This window comes from Melospiza melodia, chromosome Z (genome assembly GCF_035770615.1).
Source record: "Melospiza melodia melodia isolate bMelMel2 chromosome Z, bMelMel2.pri, whole genome shotgun sequence".
NCBI classification, from domain to species: Eukaryota; Metazoa; Chordata; class Aves; order Passeriformes; family Passerellidae; genus Melospiza; species Melospiza melodia.
In genome coordinates this window covers 50,915,375-50,931,128 of record NC_086226.1, presented here as the reverse complement: position 1 = coordinate 50,931,128, position 15,754 = coordinate 50,915,375, and the positions used below count along the sequence as shown (strand labels likewise).

Here is a 15,754-nt window from a genome sequence, read left to right as displayed (position 1 = left end):
ATGTTACCTAAGGACTTTTATCATATACACAAGATACCAAACGGGTCACTCACTATGAGTATCACAAAGTATGTTCCTATTGTCAATCAGTAAATCTCAGGAAGTCTCTTTGCCCTTCCAGCTCTGCCAGAGATAAGACAAAACATGTCTTTTCTTGCTTCTTGGACTTTATTCACTTACATAATGTTGTCCCTGCACAGGACAGCCCCAAGAGTCACACCATGTGCCTGAGAGCACTCTCCAAACACTTCTTGAACTCTGTCAGGATGCTGCTGTGACCACTGCCCTGGGGAGCTGTTCCTGTGCCCAGTCTCCCTCTGGGGGGAGAACCTTTTCCTGATATCCAACCTAAACCTCCCCTTACACAAATCCAGGCCATTCCCTTGGGTCCTCTCACTGGTCACCACAGAGAAGAGATCAGTGCCTGCCCCTCCTTTCCCCCTCACAAGGCAATTGTAGACTGCAATGAGGGCTCCCCTCAGTCTCCTCCAGGCTGAACAGACCAAGTGACCTCAGCTACTCCTCATATGGCGCTTCCCCTCAAGGCCTTTCATGACCTCTCTGCCCTCCTTTGGACTCTCTCCAATAGTTTAATGTCTTTCTCATGCTGTGGCCCCCAGACCAGCCCCCAGCACGGGAGGTGAGGCTGCCCCAGCTCAGAGCAGGGCAGGACAATCCCCTCCCTTGCCCAGCTGTGATGCTGGGCCTGATGCACCCCAGGACAGGGTTGGCCCTCCTGGCTGCCAGGGCACTGCTGACCCATGTTCAACTTGCCATCGACCAGGACCCCCAAGTTCCTTTCCATCGTCTTCCATGTGGTTTAATTTTACACTGTTCTCTATTCAAGGTATACCACAATATAGTGGTATACCTTGAATAGAGAGCAGTGTAAATTTTTTTATTTTTTAATTTTTAAATTTAATTTTTTTTAATTTTTTCCTTACTGTCAAAAAATAATTCTCTGCTAAGATTCCACAGTAAGATAAAGCACCTGCAAAAGGAGTAAACGCTTTTTTCTCATACAGTCTCTCAGTTTCTTTTAAGGCCTGACACTTGAAGATTCAGAAGAGACATTTTATCGTGTGGATTAGAAATAGAAAGGAAAATATAAGAAAATACTACCAATTTTCCCATGCTGACTTTGTTTTAAAATCATTGTTCTAATTATCTTTGAAGCAAAGACAGCACTGGAGCAAATGAAGAATGCTAGGACTGAGACTTTAGCACTTATTCAGTAATAAAACAAAGGTGGATGAAGATTTACTAACGGATCTCTTCCATTTCAGGTATGCAGAACAGATATTTATAGGACCTTGTAAAATGAAAGCTTAAACGCTGCTCCAGAAGCACACCACTGAAAATGATAAAGATTCTAGTGCATTTAGTTAAGACACAGAAATATTTAAAAGATCCCTTCCTCCTGTAGTCATATTATTAAAACTGTAGTATTACAACCATTTAAAGAAACATCTTGAAGTCTTTTGAATTACACAAGTATTTGCAACCAGATTTCAGCAAATTAAGTCATTTCAGAGTGCTTTCTAAAAATGGAAAGCCGTGTAAAGACCCATTGTGTAGACAGGAATTTTTATAATTAGTGTAATAAACCATGCATCTCCCAATGGGAAGTGTTTAACACACATTTCTTAATCTGAAGCATGAGGAATGTATCTTGTACTAAACGAAATTATTATTTGAGAACATATGAGGTACTCAAAATGCTTTAAAGACTCTTTTATTCTTAATCCTTCTAGTTTAGTATTCCTAGAAACCTAGACATAGCTCGCCCAATATATTCCAGATATTTTAATCTATAGCCAGCTGTTAAGATTTTCCAATAACTTTGCATTAGAAATAGCTACAGTCATTGTCTACTTCTGGAAACACAGATGCATTTTTTAAGAAAAAAAATGCACACTTAGCAGTTTTTAAATGTCTTGTCAGAATGATTAATGATTCCTGTTGATGGGCTAAAGTTAAACCATAGAATCATAGCATGGCTTGTGTTGGAAGGAGCCTAAAAGTTCTTCTAGTTCCACCCCACCCCATTCCCCCTCTGCCCCCCACTAGGCAAGGGACACCTTCCATTAGACCAGGTTGCTCAAAGCTACATCCAACCTGCCCTTGAACACTTTCAGGAATGGGGCATCCACCATCTCCCTCGAGCAACATGCTTCACTGCCTCACTACCCATACACTAAAACATTTTTTTCCTAATAACTCAACTAAATCTGCCCTCTTTCAGTTTAAATCCACTACTCTTTGCCCCACTGCTACATGCCCTTGTCAAAAGTCCCTCTTCAGCTTTCTTGTGGGCACCCCTGCTAAGCTGTAAGGCTGCTCTGTGCTCTCCCTGGAGCCCTCTCTACTGCAGTTGACCAGCCTGTCTTCATAGGAGGGCTGCTCAGCCCTCTGAGCACTGAAATATGTGCAATGAGGACTTTAGGCAGTCATAAAATGAGGTTACACATAAATTCTTACCTCTTGCCATTCTGTAGGATACCAGGAGGGTGGGCAGTCAAAGCGATTACAGGCTTGCACAAGGGATGGCTTGGGTTTAGAGCACAATTCATCTGCCAAAATCACAGTCTCATTGGTCTCTCTTGATAGTAGATGAGAACAGAAGACATCTCGTGTCTGCAAACCAACCCCACAGGTAAGACTGCAAGTGCTCCAATTCCCAATCTCCCATCTGTGAAGAGGTCAGCAGAGACAATCTTAAGCAGAGAAAAAAATTCACCTTAATTTTTCTCCTATTATAATGACAGATGAAGAAATAGTGAATGAAAGGGAAATTTCCTTCTCAGATCAATGTCCCTCTGGTAGCTGGAGAATGAGGCTAAGATGAATATTTGCAGCTCTGCATTTCCATCTCTTGTCAGAAGTTCTTGGACTACAATTCTCTGGGATTCCTGCAATATCACAATAAATGTTTTGTGGCCTACAGTAGGCTTTTTTTTTGTCTGTAGGAGCATGGACAATGTAATTCAAAATAGAGTGGAATTAATTAACTTATTTTCTCCCACTATCTTGAACAAAAAATAAAGGAAGATATTAACAGAAGTGTAATTAAAGGAATGTAAAACTGAAATGCTGAGCACAAATTTCTTTGGTATTCTTGACTGACTTTTCTAGGCTGTTGAGATAGGAGGTACTGAAGCTTTGAGAGATGCAGTGGGAAAGCATGGGATCATCTTTAACCCCTGGATTAACACCTGTCACTGAGGTAAATCTTCTCTGAACTAGCTATGTAAATCCTGCATCAAGAGGATTGTTGATAATGGTATTTCAGTGTTCATCACCTTAAAACCAGATTTCTGCTATTTGAACTGTACAACCCCTAATTTTGTCAGGTAAACACAGAAAATTCTTTAAAACACTAGGCCTTCCACTCATGTCTCAGCTAGAAAGCACTTCAGAGATATGTAAAAATGTATACACAAAAAATAACTCGTATATTCAGAAAGAAAATACAAGAAAATAGCCTCCCCAACAAATTCATGCAAAAGTCAATATTGACCTGGATATACTCCCACATCCAAAATGAAAGCATGAAAATCCAGATAGTGCTGTTTTTTCTAAGTCTTAGGAGTAGCTTCATTTCCAACATGATATTATTGAAACTGATTGCTGAGAGAATAAATTAAAAATTCAGGAAAAGGAAGGCTCAGAGAACCCATCTTTGAAGAAAGCAAATCCAGGCAGAAGCTTAAAGAGAGTGATTATGAAGGAAGATACCCTCAGGCTCCAAATAGGATGGAGGCAGATAATGAAGAAAATTTATGAAGCATGTCAGCTGAATGTAGCACATTTTGTGGAAGAAGCACAAAAACCCCACTCTGATGCTCAGAGATCTGCAGTCGATGGAAATAGCTCAGTGCATGTAAAACATACGATGTTAGCAAACACAGTACTCAACCATTTAAGATTGTGCTCTCCTACAATCACTGAACAATTCTAACCTCTTTTTATTTTATAATTTTATTTTTTGAGCATGTTTCCTTTCTTTCAAAAAACACCCTTAACAAATTCAAATAGCTAGCAGGTAAGAAATTTTTTTTCCTCCCTAGATGATATGCTGATGGACCAAAGGCACATTGCTCCTCTACTGTGCTCCATCTGCTGGTCACATTCTCTGATTTTATAAAAGCATCCATACTGAGCCTCACTGTAAGCACAAATGATGCCGTAGTTTGCTTTTAGACAATATTCTTGTTTCTGTTAGTAGCAATGACAACAATCTGTTTAACCCTTTCTAACAATAAATGCATCTTGCATACTGAAGTTCCCGTGGTCACTTTCCAGGCCATAGTACACTGAAGGACACTAATCTGTACATATGTACCAGGAGCTATTTATCAGTGGAAAAGGAGTAACATATGGCAGCCAGTTAAGCTAAGCTGGAGTATGTTCTCCATATGAGCGATCTGAGGGGAGAGGTCTTCCCAGAATTTCCCATTAAATTCTCAGAATTAATGGAAATATCATCTATTCTTCAGTTTTGGCGCAATCTAAAATAAGATGTTTGAGCAGGTGGTGAAAAGAAGGCATTTTCTTACTTTAGAATCTATTTTGATACATGGTTGGTTGCCAGAATTTCTTTTTTTCAAGTGCTGGCAGTAGCTGTTGCCTCCAGCAACATTTTGTTTGTTATTGGTTAAATGCAAAATGTTTCTGTTAGCAATTCACATCTCAGTGGCTAACAAGCCACATAAACCTTTTGGACATCTTGGCTTCTTCAGAAGAGAGTGTCTGTATCTTCTTCCAGAAAGAAATGCTGTATTTCTATAAAGAAAAGGGATTTGTTTTTCTGAATTGTTTGTGTTTAAAATTTCTGAATGTTGCAGGTTGCATCTGTAACCCTTCCCATAACTAACATTGTTTTTTCACAATTCTTTCCAGATGCATTAAAGAGGAGTTTCCTTTGAGGAGCTCACAAACTGTGAGGTCAAATACTTCTTACCCTTGTACTTCCATAGCTCCAAGTGACTTATATGGGCTTTCACAGATGGAAAACAAAGAATGTAGAGTAAAGCAGACGTGTAAAGTGGAGTATGGAAGTGCAAATAACTGAACCCATAAATGATATTACATGAATTTCAACGTCCTAAGAAGCATAGAGAAAACCACTGATAATCTTATAGAATTACAGGCCGGTAGAATTATTTTATAATAACTAAAGGTGCTTGCAACACTTTGAATTAATATTATCCTACTAAATTTACCAATAGGTTTCTAGAATACTTGTACTGTTGGAGATAATAATCTTAAAAATATATACATATTACTGTTTTTCTGGAGTAATGCTGTTTTGTCCCTATTGTAGAGTGTTACATAATGCTAACTGAAATATGTCCTGGCCTAGTTCATGTGGTACTTAGCTGTGAATTCCTCTATCTTTTCTTCTGGGTGCTTTGGCCATACTGATTCACACACAGGACATACAAAAAAGAATGTCCTATATGCATCTGTCAATACCAGAATTAAAACTCAAATAGGAAAGAATCTTACACTTTAAAGGCTAAATAGAGTAGTTACAGAATCAAGCTAAAGGAACCTTGCACAAGTGGAACTTGTGATATCTTTGTAAGCTGACTGCAGCTGCTGTTAAGGTACAGACTTTAGGAACAATCTGCACACTTGCTGGTTTATAGAACAGCTGAAAGTCATCTGTTTGGTACTTCCCATATTACTTTTCAGAACCTGGTGAAAGAATCGCATAGTTTTGGTCCAAAACATACATTTTATCCCTTCTCCTTCACTACCGCCCAAAACTCTACAAACATGTGGTAACAGAGAAACAACATAAAAATATAGCCTTATCATACAGTAGGACCTTGGTGCATTTATGCTACTAAAGCCCTGGCTTATTCTAGCTCTAGGATTGTCAGTTCACCAGTTGTCCATCTCCACCTCCTAAATATCTAAGTAGTGTTTATGTATGTAAGCCCAAACTAGACTTTAAAAATATTTCAACAACTGTATTTAATATGAAACAGATTTCAAAACGTTTTCATCCTCTTCAGAATATAGACACATAACTCTACTGATATACATAAAATACACTGAATATTTGAACTGATTGAACAAAAACTATATAAATTCAAAACCAGAGATTCATTTAGAGATGGCTAGCAAAGAGGAATGTAAGAGGAAAGAGGTAATTCATAGGGCTGGATGTGTTGAAGTAAATATATGTCTATCAGTAATATATGTATCCCTGATACAGTATCACATGTATCACACATGGGTGAACATTTTCCAAATGAACATGGATGAAAACAGGTTTCTACTGGAAATATTTAGGGAGCAGAGGATGGTCCGAAAATACAACTTCTTTCAAGTATTATCAAAACTTCAAAATGAAAATTGATCACAGAAACCTTTAACTTTCCAAATGAATGATTTCTTTCTTCCATAAGGATATCTTAGTAGTTTTTTTAGCGTTGGTCAACTATATGGACATATAATGCATGTGAAGATAGGCAGACTCTGTAGTTTCTGAAGTAGTTTCAGAAGTACCAGATCTGACTGCTCAAGGCAATGGTTTTCCTGTAGTTTCTCTTACACACAAATGATAAGGGAAGGGTGTAGTCTAAAAACTAGACAAAATTTAATGAAAACCCCAGTGAACCAAAACATTGCATTTCTTGCATTTCCAGGAACTAGAAACTAACAAAGTGAATTAGTAATGGACAGATCTTATGAACAGAAAAACACCAGCTGGGAAATTTATCAGCCAATATATATTATGAATTGGACTAACAATCTGATCTACCATCACTTTTATGAATTATAAGTCTAATCGCTAAAGGACCAATAATAAAGTGCTATTTTCTGGAACATTCTCATTAAATAAATCAGGCTTATTCAAGGAATGCTTATGCATATGCTTAATTCCACATCAACAAACAGTTCCTTCAGTTATCATGGTCAGTGCATTTTAAAATGTAAATACTCACAGCTCCCCTGAAAAAAAGAAAGGGAACAACTTTGAAACTCCAATGGCCAAAAGAGACTCAATAATCTGTGGTTACCTCCACAGGACCATTATTCCATGCTATTACTGTACATCTAAAAATGTTAGAGATTCTCTCAAAAGACAGTTTAACTATGCCATTTGTAATAGGGAAATAATCTTTACATACTTAACAAAAATCTTTCCTGTGGTCTTTGAATTAAATTTGGGCATTTGTTATCAGCTTAAGGCCATTTAAAAAATTCCAACACATGACATGAACATGCAAACCTGTAAAGTTCTAAACATCTAATTTTTAATTAGAAAGGAGCTTTCCTTCTTTCTTTCAATAGAAAAAAAAAAAAAAGGTATCAATATCATATTGTACACCAGCAGTTCAGGTGAAGAACTGGAGGATCAAGAGAGCAGGATCTTTTTCCTGGCTCTTTGGTGAACTCCAGAGATGAGTGACACCAGAACTGGTGAAACATGGGCTACCCTGTGAGTGTGGGTATATTCTCTCTAAATCCTAAATCCAAATGGAATTGTAAAGTACTGGGCTGGATCATAACATTATCCCACCTGTGTCTCAACTTCATATTCACAAAATCAAAACAAAGTGATGTGTGGTTTTTTTTCCCCTCCTGTGCTTTGTCCATGCTGCCTGCTTAGGTAATAACTTCACAGCAGAGATGTTATCTTATTCTTCTTTCTCTACCAGCTACACAATAGGAGTCTCAGCTTGACAGGAGCCTCTAGGCATTATTGCATCATGAGTAACAACAGTGCACTGTAACCGCAGTTTTGAAATGTTCCTCTCACTGTCAGGAGAACTGGAGATCAGAAAATACTTCTGCTAGCTAGAGAGATCAGAAAGTGGCACTGGCTAGGAAGCAGCTACTCATGGCAAGATAAGATAGTAGAATTAGTTGTTGCCCCAGTAGGGCTACGAGCCTTCAGTACAAAACACTCTCTCAATGCCCATAATCAGTCTGGAAAAAGTAAATTATATAGGTAGAACTTGTAGTCTTGAGCCAAAGCTCTATGTAGGTGACAACTTTGGACAAGTTCCCATATGCGCAACATATATGGTAAACCCCAAATCATTCTAAGGTGTTAGGTATTATAAGAAAATTATCTAGGGATGTGGTTTAATGCTAACAGAGTCCCTTCTACCCGTGCCAAGACAATTGAACATTGCACAGGAAAAGTAAACACTTTTCTAGAGAAAGACCTCCCAAACTATTCAAAAAATGAAATCATTGCCATTATTGTGTGGTTAAAGCATATGAAAATGATACAAAAGAGCTCTTCTTATTTCTAAAATAAACATTCATCAGTGTGGAGAAAAGTTTGCCTGGAAGCATCTGACTTAACATCTGACACCTGCCAGCACAAAGACATTCCTCAGTGCACAAGGGCTGTGAGGCAGCTGTGGATATGTGCATACAACAGGCTGAGTAAATCACATATTATATCAATACTGGCTTCCTCCTGTCTCCTGTCCTCTGTCAACCTGTGCATTCTCCATTTGGCTATGAAGACAAAGAGGTCTGCTCACAGCCCAAGTATCTCGTCCCTTCCTTTTCTCTCATGAACCCAGAACAGCGTTTGTGGCAGAGTTTCCTGCTTCAGGTGTGAAGGGCTCATTTGAGCTTTCTTGAGGCTCATTTAACAGATATATTTTTGATGAGCAAATATGCTCAGTATCACATCTTAAATACCATGTCAGAATGTGATCTTAAGCTCTGAAGAGCAGGAAAATATAACATCCATTCCATTTGGATGGCTACTACATAGTTTCTTGTAGTGAAGTTACAGGACTGAGATGAGAACTCCCAAGTCAGTTCTTGACTTTATAATCAAAGAAGTCTCAAAGAAGGTGGCAAAAGCCAAGACTTTAAGTACAAGTTATTTTTCATCCAGATGGTAAATCACTCACAATAAAATCTGACTGCTCCTTTGAAATGAAGTATGAGAGCAAAGACCTCAACCGTGGTGTTCAAACACAGATCTGATTTCTCTAGGAAGGGATTTCCCTACTACAGTGGTTCAATTTGTAGTAGACCAAACATTACAAATATACATACAATACACACATACTTCAGAAAAAAAGTGAGATTTAACTAAGCTCTGAAAAAATCAATGGTCATTAAAATATAAAAAATGAAAATACAATGAAAGTACTTTTTAATAATCACTAGCAAAACCAGAAAAAACAATTAATATTTAGAGTTGTTCAGTGCCAGCCTCACAAAATCCATTGTACAGTATCCATTGCACAGTGTCTCCACTGTGACAAGGAAACTGAACAGGCAGGAAAGGTTTCAGGAGATTGTTGTGCTCAAGGGAGAATGAGGTGTTTCTTCAAAAAGTGTCTTCCTTGAAGTGAAGGAAGGCCATTAGAGATATGCAGACAACACAAATAAGCAGATCAAAGGCTCAATGAAAGTGCTCTGGTAGGTGACAGAAGTGGCCTGCACTCTGTAAACTTACTGATATCAATTAACATTGCAGCTCATTACAGCTGATTGTGGCAGGGAGCCAGTATTTATATAACAGAGCCAAACAGAGGAACACAGAGAAGGAACTCAAAAGTCAGAGAAGTACAGAGAGTAAAAGCAACTCTATTGCTGACAATTCTGATTGCTAGAGTAACCTTATGACAGGCCTCAAGCAATATTTATAAGGTTCTGCACTTTAAAAAAGTCTTGCTGTCCCTTGAGTTGGAGGTACAGAACATCAACTATTCAGGCAGGACAGAAAAGAGCGTTTGTGTTCTGCTGTCAACATTTTGAACAGTGGGAGGTTGTGCAGTGGGTCTTTCAGGAGACTTTTGCAGATACAGATTGCACGAACCCCACAGGAACATGAAAAGGCAGCTTCAGGTAAGTGAACTGGTTTGGCAGGGAAGTTGTTTGAGGAATTAGCAGACATACTGGGTACTGAAGAGTGCCTCACAGAAGACTTTTATTCTGGTTGGTAACTTCAGCATTGAGGTAATTGATAGCAATGGCACACAGACCAGGTTAGGTTTAAAGAGATAAATAAATACCAGTTTAGATTTGGCTTATGCTTAAAGCAGCAACTTGTTACAAAGGATGTTGTTTAATTTATTATGTGAGATACAATGAAAATAGATCCTTGGTAGCTCTTTCAAGAATGAAGCAGTTAACAGGTAAGGAAAAGAGTAAATCAGTGGAAAGGTGGAAAGCTGGTTCAAGAAATAATATTGGGAGGTTTGAGGAATAGAACACAAATTGCACAAGTGGAACTTGTAACAGAAGGTGGCAGAAGCTGAATGAGGAGTCCATGGAGGAAACATACTGGGAACTACACTAGGGTGAGTTTGAGCTAATGTACATTGCCCTAAACCTACATTCAAGCAATGCAGAAACACAAGAACTACTAATTTATGAAATAAATTTTGCAGATCAGTCTACATAATTCTGTTGCAAAGAACCAAAGGAAAAATATCCTCGTTTCTGCTCAGGTAGAGTTAATTCCTTCTCTGTAGTTGGTTGGATTCAGTGTGAGAATAACGTTGATAACATACTGCTACTGTGTTTGCTGCTAAGTAGTGTTCATACTAAGTTAAGGACTTTTTTTAAGTCTTGTGCTCTGCCAATGAGGAGGATCAGAAAAAAACAACTGTGAAGGAGCATAGCCAGGACAGGTGACCCAAAGCAGCCAAATGGCTATTGGAAACGGTAGGATGTCATGCCTGATAAATAAACTGGAAAAGGTACCTGGAAGGGGGGTTGTTTGGGGTATAGAGATGGGTCTGAGCATTTGTCAGAAGGTGAGCAATGATACTGTGCATCTCTTGTTCCTCCATGTTTTTCTTCCTCTCTTGTTGTCATTTTTGTTATTATTCTCATTTTCATTATCTACTGTAATTATTATATGTTATTTATGTTTCAATTATTAAAATCTTCCTCTCCCAACCTACAAGTTTTAGTTTTGATTCTCATTCCCATTCCACTGAGGTGTGAGGGTGTGAGTGCACAGCTTCGTGGTGCTGAGCTGCCATCTGGGCCTAAATTACAACATACTAACACCTTATTGCCCATGACAGAGCTGCTTTATGTTGAAAGCCCCCTAGCTCTTTCCACACTGGTGCCTTCCATACAGGACTATGTCATAAGCCAACACATTTTCTTTAGGCCTACCTTTACAACATAAGGAAAATATTAAAACACCCTGCTATTCCTGAGGAAGACATCAGCAAGCTTACAGATACCAGAAGACAAACAAAGAAGAAGCTCTGTGGTGAGACAGATGTACTGATTTTAGTACATCTGAGAAAGTGATGATTTTTAATCTGAAATTCCTTCTAAATTGAAACTTTAAAAAATTACATATGGATGTAGGCGGCACAGAAATAATATACAAAAAGCCTGACTTCACAAATTCTAAGATCAATATTCATGAAACGTGTGATTTTGTCTTACAGATTAACAAGACTTGTTGCACTGCACTAAATAGTTTATTTAGTAGTTGTTTTGCCCTGGGTGATGGGAAGCTTGTGCTGAGTATGGTATGTTATGTAGATTAGCCCCCCTCTCTTATCCCATGGTCTCTCCCCGATGCACCCCCGTGCCGCACACCTGGTGGGTGCTCCCATGGGTGCCCCTCCCCTCACCCCGCCCCAAGGGATCCCATTGGCTGCTGCCCTCTTTCCCCGCCCCCATTCCTGGGTGTAAAACTGCACTGCAAGGGTGCCACGCCCTCTTCTCCGCCTGGATGGTCGCGGGAACCAGAGCGCCCCATCCCAGGCCAATAAGCAGGATTGTCATCCCCGCGTGGAGAAGAGCACTTATTGCTGTCTGTGCAAGTCCGTGTGGGCTAGGGTTCGAGCTAGCTGGGTTGGACTCAACGACAGCCCAGAGAACCACGGGCTATTGCAAAGACTCTCCCTAAATCTAAAGAAGCCTTTCCTGAAACAATAAGGGCAGGAAAGAAGCAAAGATGTCCACAGAATGGACCAAGCAAGAATATTAATGAATGAGTGTTCAGATAACAGTGACTGGGTTTCAGTAATTCTCTAGCAAATCCAAGTTTTATGAGCAGCACTGCCACAAAAACAGCAGATAACATGAGCCTGCCTGCTGACCTGGCTGGCAGCAGTACAGGGAAAATATTTTCAATAGATCACCTATTCCTAAACTATTTAACCAAGAAGAAGATACAAACAGACTGTCTCTCAAATTAAAGCATACACAGTATTTCTCTAGCTTTTTTTAGTAGGGGAAAGAACCTAAGAATATATCTATATAACCATATGGTACTGTGATTGAACTCAGGAAACTCAAAATGTCTGCTTACATTCCATGTTCTGCTGTGAGTTCCCTTCAATGTCCTTCTGGCAATATAGGGCAAAAAAGTCAGTACAGGAATTTTGTTCCAAGGGTGCATCCAGAACCAGTATTCTATGCTGAATTTTATACAGGGTCCATAGGGTCCATGGGAATCTCATGCAGGGTCAAGGCAGCCCCTGGTGTCAACCTGGGCTGTGGGATGAGCAGATCAGAGCAGCCCGGCTGAGAAGGACTTGGGGGTGCTGGGGAGGAGAGGCTGGACATGACCCAGCCATGGGCACTCCCAGCCCAGAGAGCCAAACGTGTCCTGGGCTGCATCCAGAGCAGCGTGGGCAGCAGGGCCAGGGAGGGGATTCTGCCCCTCTGCTCTGCTCTGCTGAGACCCCACCTGGAACCTGCATCCAGCTCTGGGGTCCCAGCACAGCAAGGACATGGAACTGATGGAGAGAGTCTACAGAAGGTCATGAAGATGATTGGAGGGGATGCAAAAATTGTCCTGTGAGGAAAGGCTGAGAGGATTGAGATTATTTATCCAGGGTAAGTGAGGGCTTTGGAGTGACCTAATAGCAGCTTTCCAAGTACATGCAGGGAGCCTACAAGAAAGATGGAGAGAGACTGTTTACAAGAGCATGTACTGACAGGACAAAGGGAAAAAGCTTCAAACTGAGAGTAGATTTAGATTACATGTTAGGAATAAATTCTTTACTGTGAGGGTGGTGAGACAATGGCACAGCTTTCCCAGAGAAATTGTGGAAGCACAATCCCTGCAGGTATTCAAGACCAAGTTGGATGGGACTCTAAGCAACTTGGTCTAGTGGAAGATGTTCCTTCTCATAGCAGGGGTGTTGAAAATACATGATCTTTAAGGTCCTTCTCAAACCATTCTATAATTCTATTCCTTTTTACTTTTTATTTAAAGATCCTGAAACTGTAATCAATAATATATTTAGTAGTCCACTCACTCTTCTCTATTAAAAGATGCTTTTTTTCACATTGACATTTAGAGACCAGAACATACAGGTGCTCCTCACTTAGAGTGGGGAGGCTCTAAACTCATGTTATACCCACAAACCATCAAACACAACTATATGGAAGTATAAAGTGATTCCGACTCAATGGAAGAAAAAATGCTATTCAAAGTGATGGTATAATAAAAGTTATGATGTACATAGGCAAATTTAAAGGTATTAAACCACATCATATCTCCATCCTAACTGCTATATCTACATAGATTTGTGTGCAGAATCTACATACTCCAGAATGGCAACTTAATGCACTTCTCCAAATTTTCCTGAGTGAGAAACAGGTTTCTTAGACCTTGCAGAAAATAGAAACTTTAGACAATGCAGCTTGCTCTCTCATGGGAAGGGAAATGTACTTGTCTTATGTACCCGAAAATCTTTGTTCAGACCTGAACAACGTAAACATTACAATTAAACAAACAAATACACTTCCATAAAACACAGTTACAAATCTGTGGATCCATTGGGTGGTAATTAGATGCACGGAACTCTGTGCTCCAAGTGTCTCCCAAAGCTGTGAATGAACTGACAGCTGGTTAGATTATACAGTACATCAGCTTAGTCACAATTCTAATGGGTAATTGCACATTGAAGATGGAAATTTTCATAATAGGTCTTGCTGTGCTTCTGGAGATGTGACAGACCTGCTTGGCAGATAGAGAATTCATAATTTCATCAGTCTGACTCCTTTAATAGGTATTTAATTCACTCCAAACTGAATAGAAGTGAGGGCACCTTCTCCATTTATTTCATGTGTGCATCTTTTATTTCATGTGTGAACCTGATGAGTAACTATGTTACAGAACCATACAATACATTTCAAGAATTAGGGCCACATTTTAAATTTTTTTTGCTCATCTTATCTTTTCATCCATAAAGGTGTATTGGTTTGAAAGTACTGGGTATTTCTCAGAGTCTTACAAATTACTTCAGCAATACTGCAAGTGAAAGATATAATGGTGCTGCTCAGTTCACCCCTTTTTAAAGGAAGTGAAGATTGTAAAATCAACAATTTATAAGATCCTGTAGCTTATTTCATATGTTAATGCTGAAGTGAAAAAGTTAATTCTGCTAAATATGCTACAAAATGTTTGACTTCCTATTTGGTGCAAAAGGAAAGACATGTTTTTTTTTTGCTGTTGGGAAAGCTTCTTTGGGGAATGAAATCCTGCTGGTGAGGCAGTAAATTAATACTCATGAAGACTGAGAATAAATTTAGAGAAAAAAATGAGGAGTAGAAGCTAACATATGAAACATTGGAGTGTGATGGTATTTGATCAAAATAGTGAAAAATACCAAGTGGCAGTGGATTCTAAATTCTAGCATAAATGAAGAGAAAGGTTAGGAGAAGTGAACTGTATTAAGGTGATGAAACCCATAAAATAAACTGTACTAGGAAGAAAAAGAAGAGTAAGTCTGCTCTGCAGAGGAACTCAGTAAGTGCCTAGCACGAATTAAAGATAATACTCATCACAAACCAAGCTATAACAAAACCGTGTTAGGGCATGACAGAATTGTTTCAACACAACGGTGTACTAACTTGGAGAAATTAGTGAACTGGAGATCTGTGTAGAGGAAAATAATCTATCCAAGTGTACAGTATTTTGATAAAGAAGTGTGTTTTATCATTCAAAGTAAGAAGGATATATGGTAGAATTTACTAAAAAAATGTAATTGCACTCTAATATTTTATGGTGATAGTAGTCTGATGGAAATAGAAGCTGAAATGAAGGAAAATGTCTCTTATTGTAATGCTATCTAATGAAGGAATCATCATATTATTGAAAAGCAAAATGGGGGAAGACCTCTGAAATTTTAAACTAGAAGAGCTTGCGGCAGGGTATGATGGAGGCTCCCGAGCTCCTCCGACCCTCCGAACTTGCACGTTGCTTTGCTTCACATTTCTATGTGACACACATGGCTGAGAAGAGTCTCCTTGGGGACATCACTGTAACTGCAGCTGTGTAAAGGACATTGGGCAGCCAGAGAGAAGAACCAAAGAGAAAGGGGAAGGGCAGGCTGCCAGACACATCTTGGACAATCTCTTGAGAGCCAGGAAGGGTGCAAAGCAGGAGATTATATTATAGAAAAGGGGAGAGAAGAGGAATGTTCTTAGGTCACAGATTAATATGTTTTAAGGCCAGGGTTTTACTACAGTGATGGGGGTAGTCCTGCAGGTAATGCAGGTTAAGAGCATAACAGAGCCACCTAGGGAGGGCAGTTTGTTTAGATGTCCCTATATAGGCCTGTGTTTAGCATAGTAAAGCTAGAGAATAAATGACCTTATGATTCCCTCATCAAGTCCACGGCTTCAGTCTAAGATGTTTCTCAAACTGAAGGCATCAAATAAGGGCAAATCTGCCCTGTGTGACAGCATATTCCTTCTAACGTCTGATTCTCCAACCTCCTCCACCACAGTCCAAGCTGTGGTCTCTGATCCCAGGAGGCTCTGT

The 15,754-nt window shown here is 39.4% G+C and overlaps 1 protein-coding gene across 1 annotated transcript in view; it reads right to left on the bottom strand.

The window, feature by feature from the left end:
• The window catches only part of ADAMTSL1 (ADAMTS like 1), a 311,100-nt gene that overhangs the window by 54,708 nt on the left and 240,638 nt on the right, over nt 1–15,754 (bottom strand). Inside the window, exon 17 of the mRNA XM_063181380.1 lies at nt 2,482–2,692. Within this exon, the coding sequence (XP_063037450.1) occupies nt 2,482–2,692 (211 nt within the window). The remainder of the gene's footprint in view (nt 1–2,481; nt 2,693–15,754) is intronic.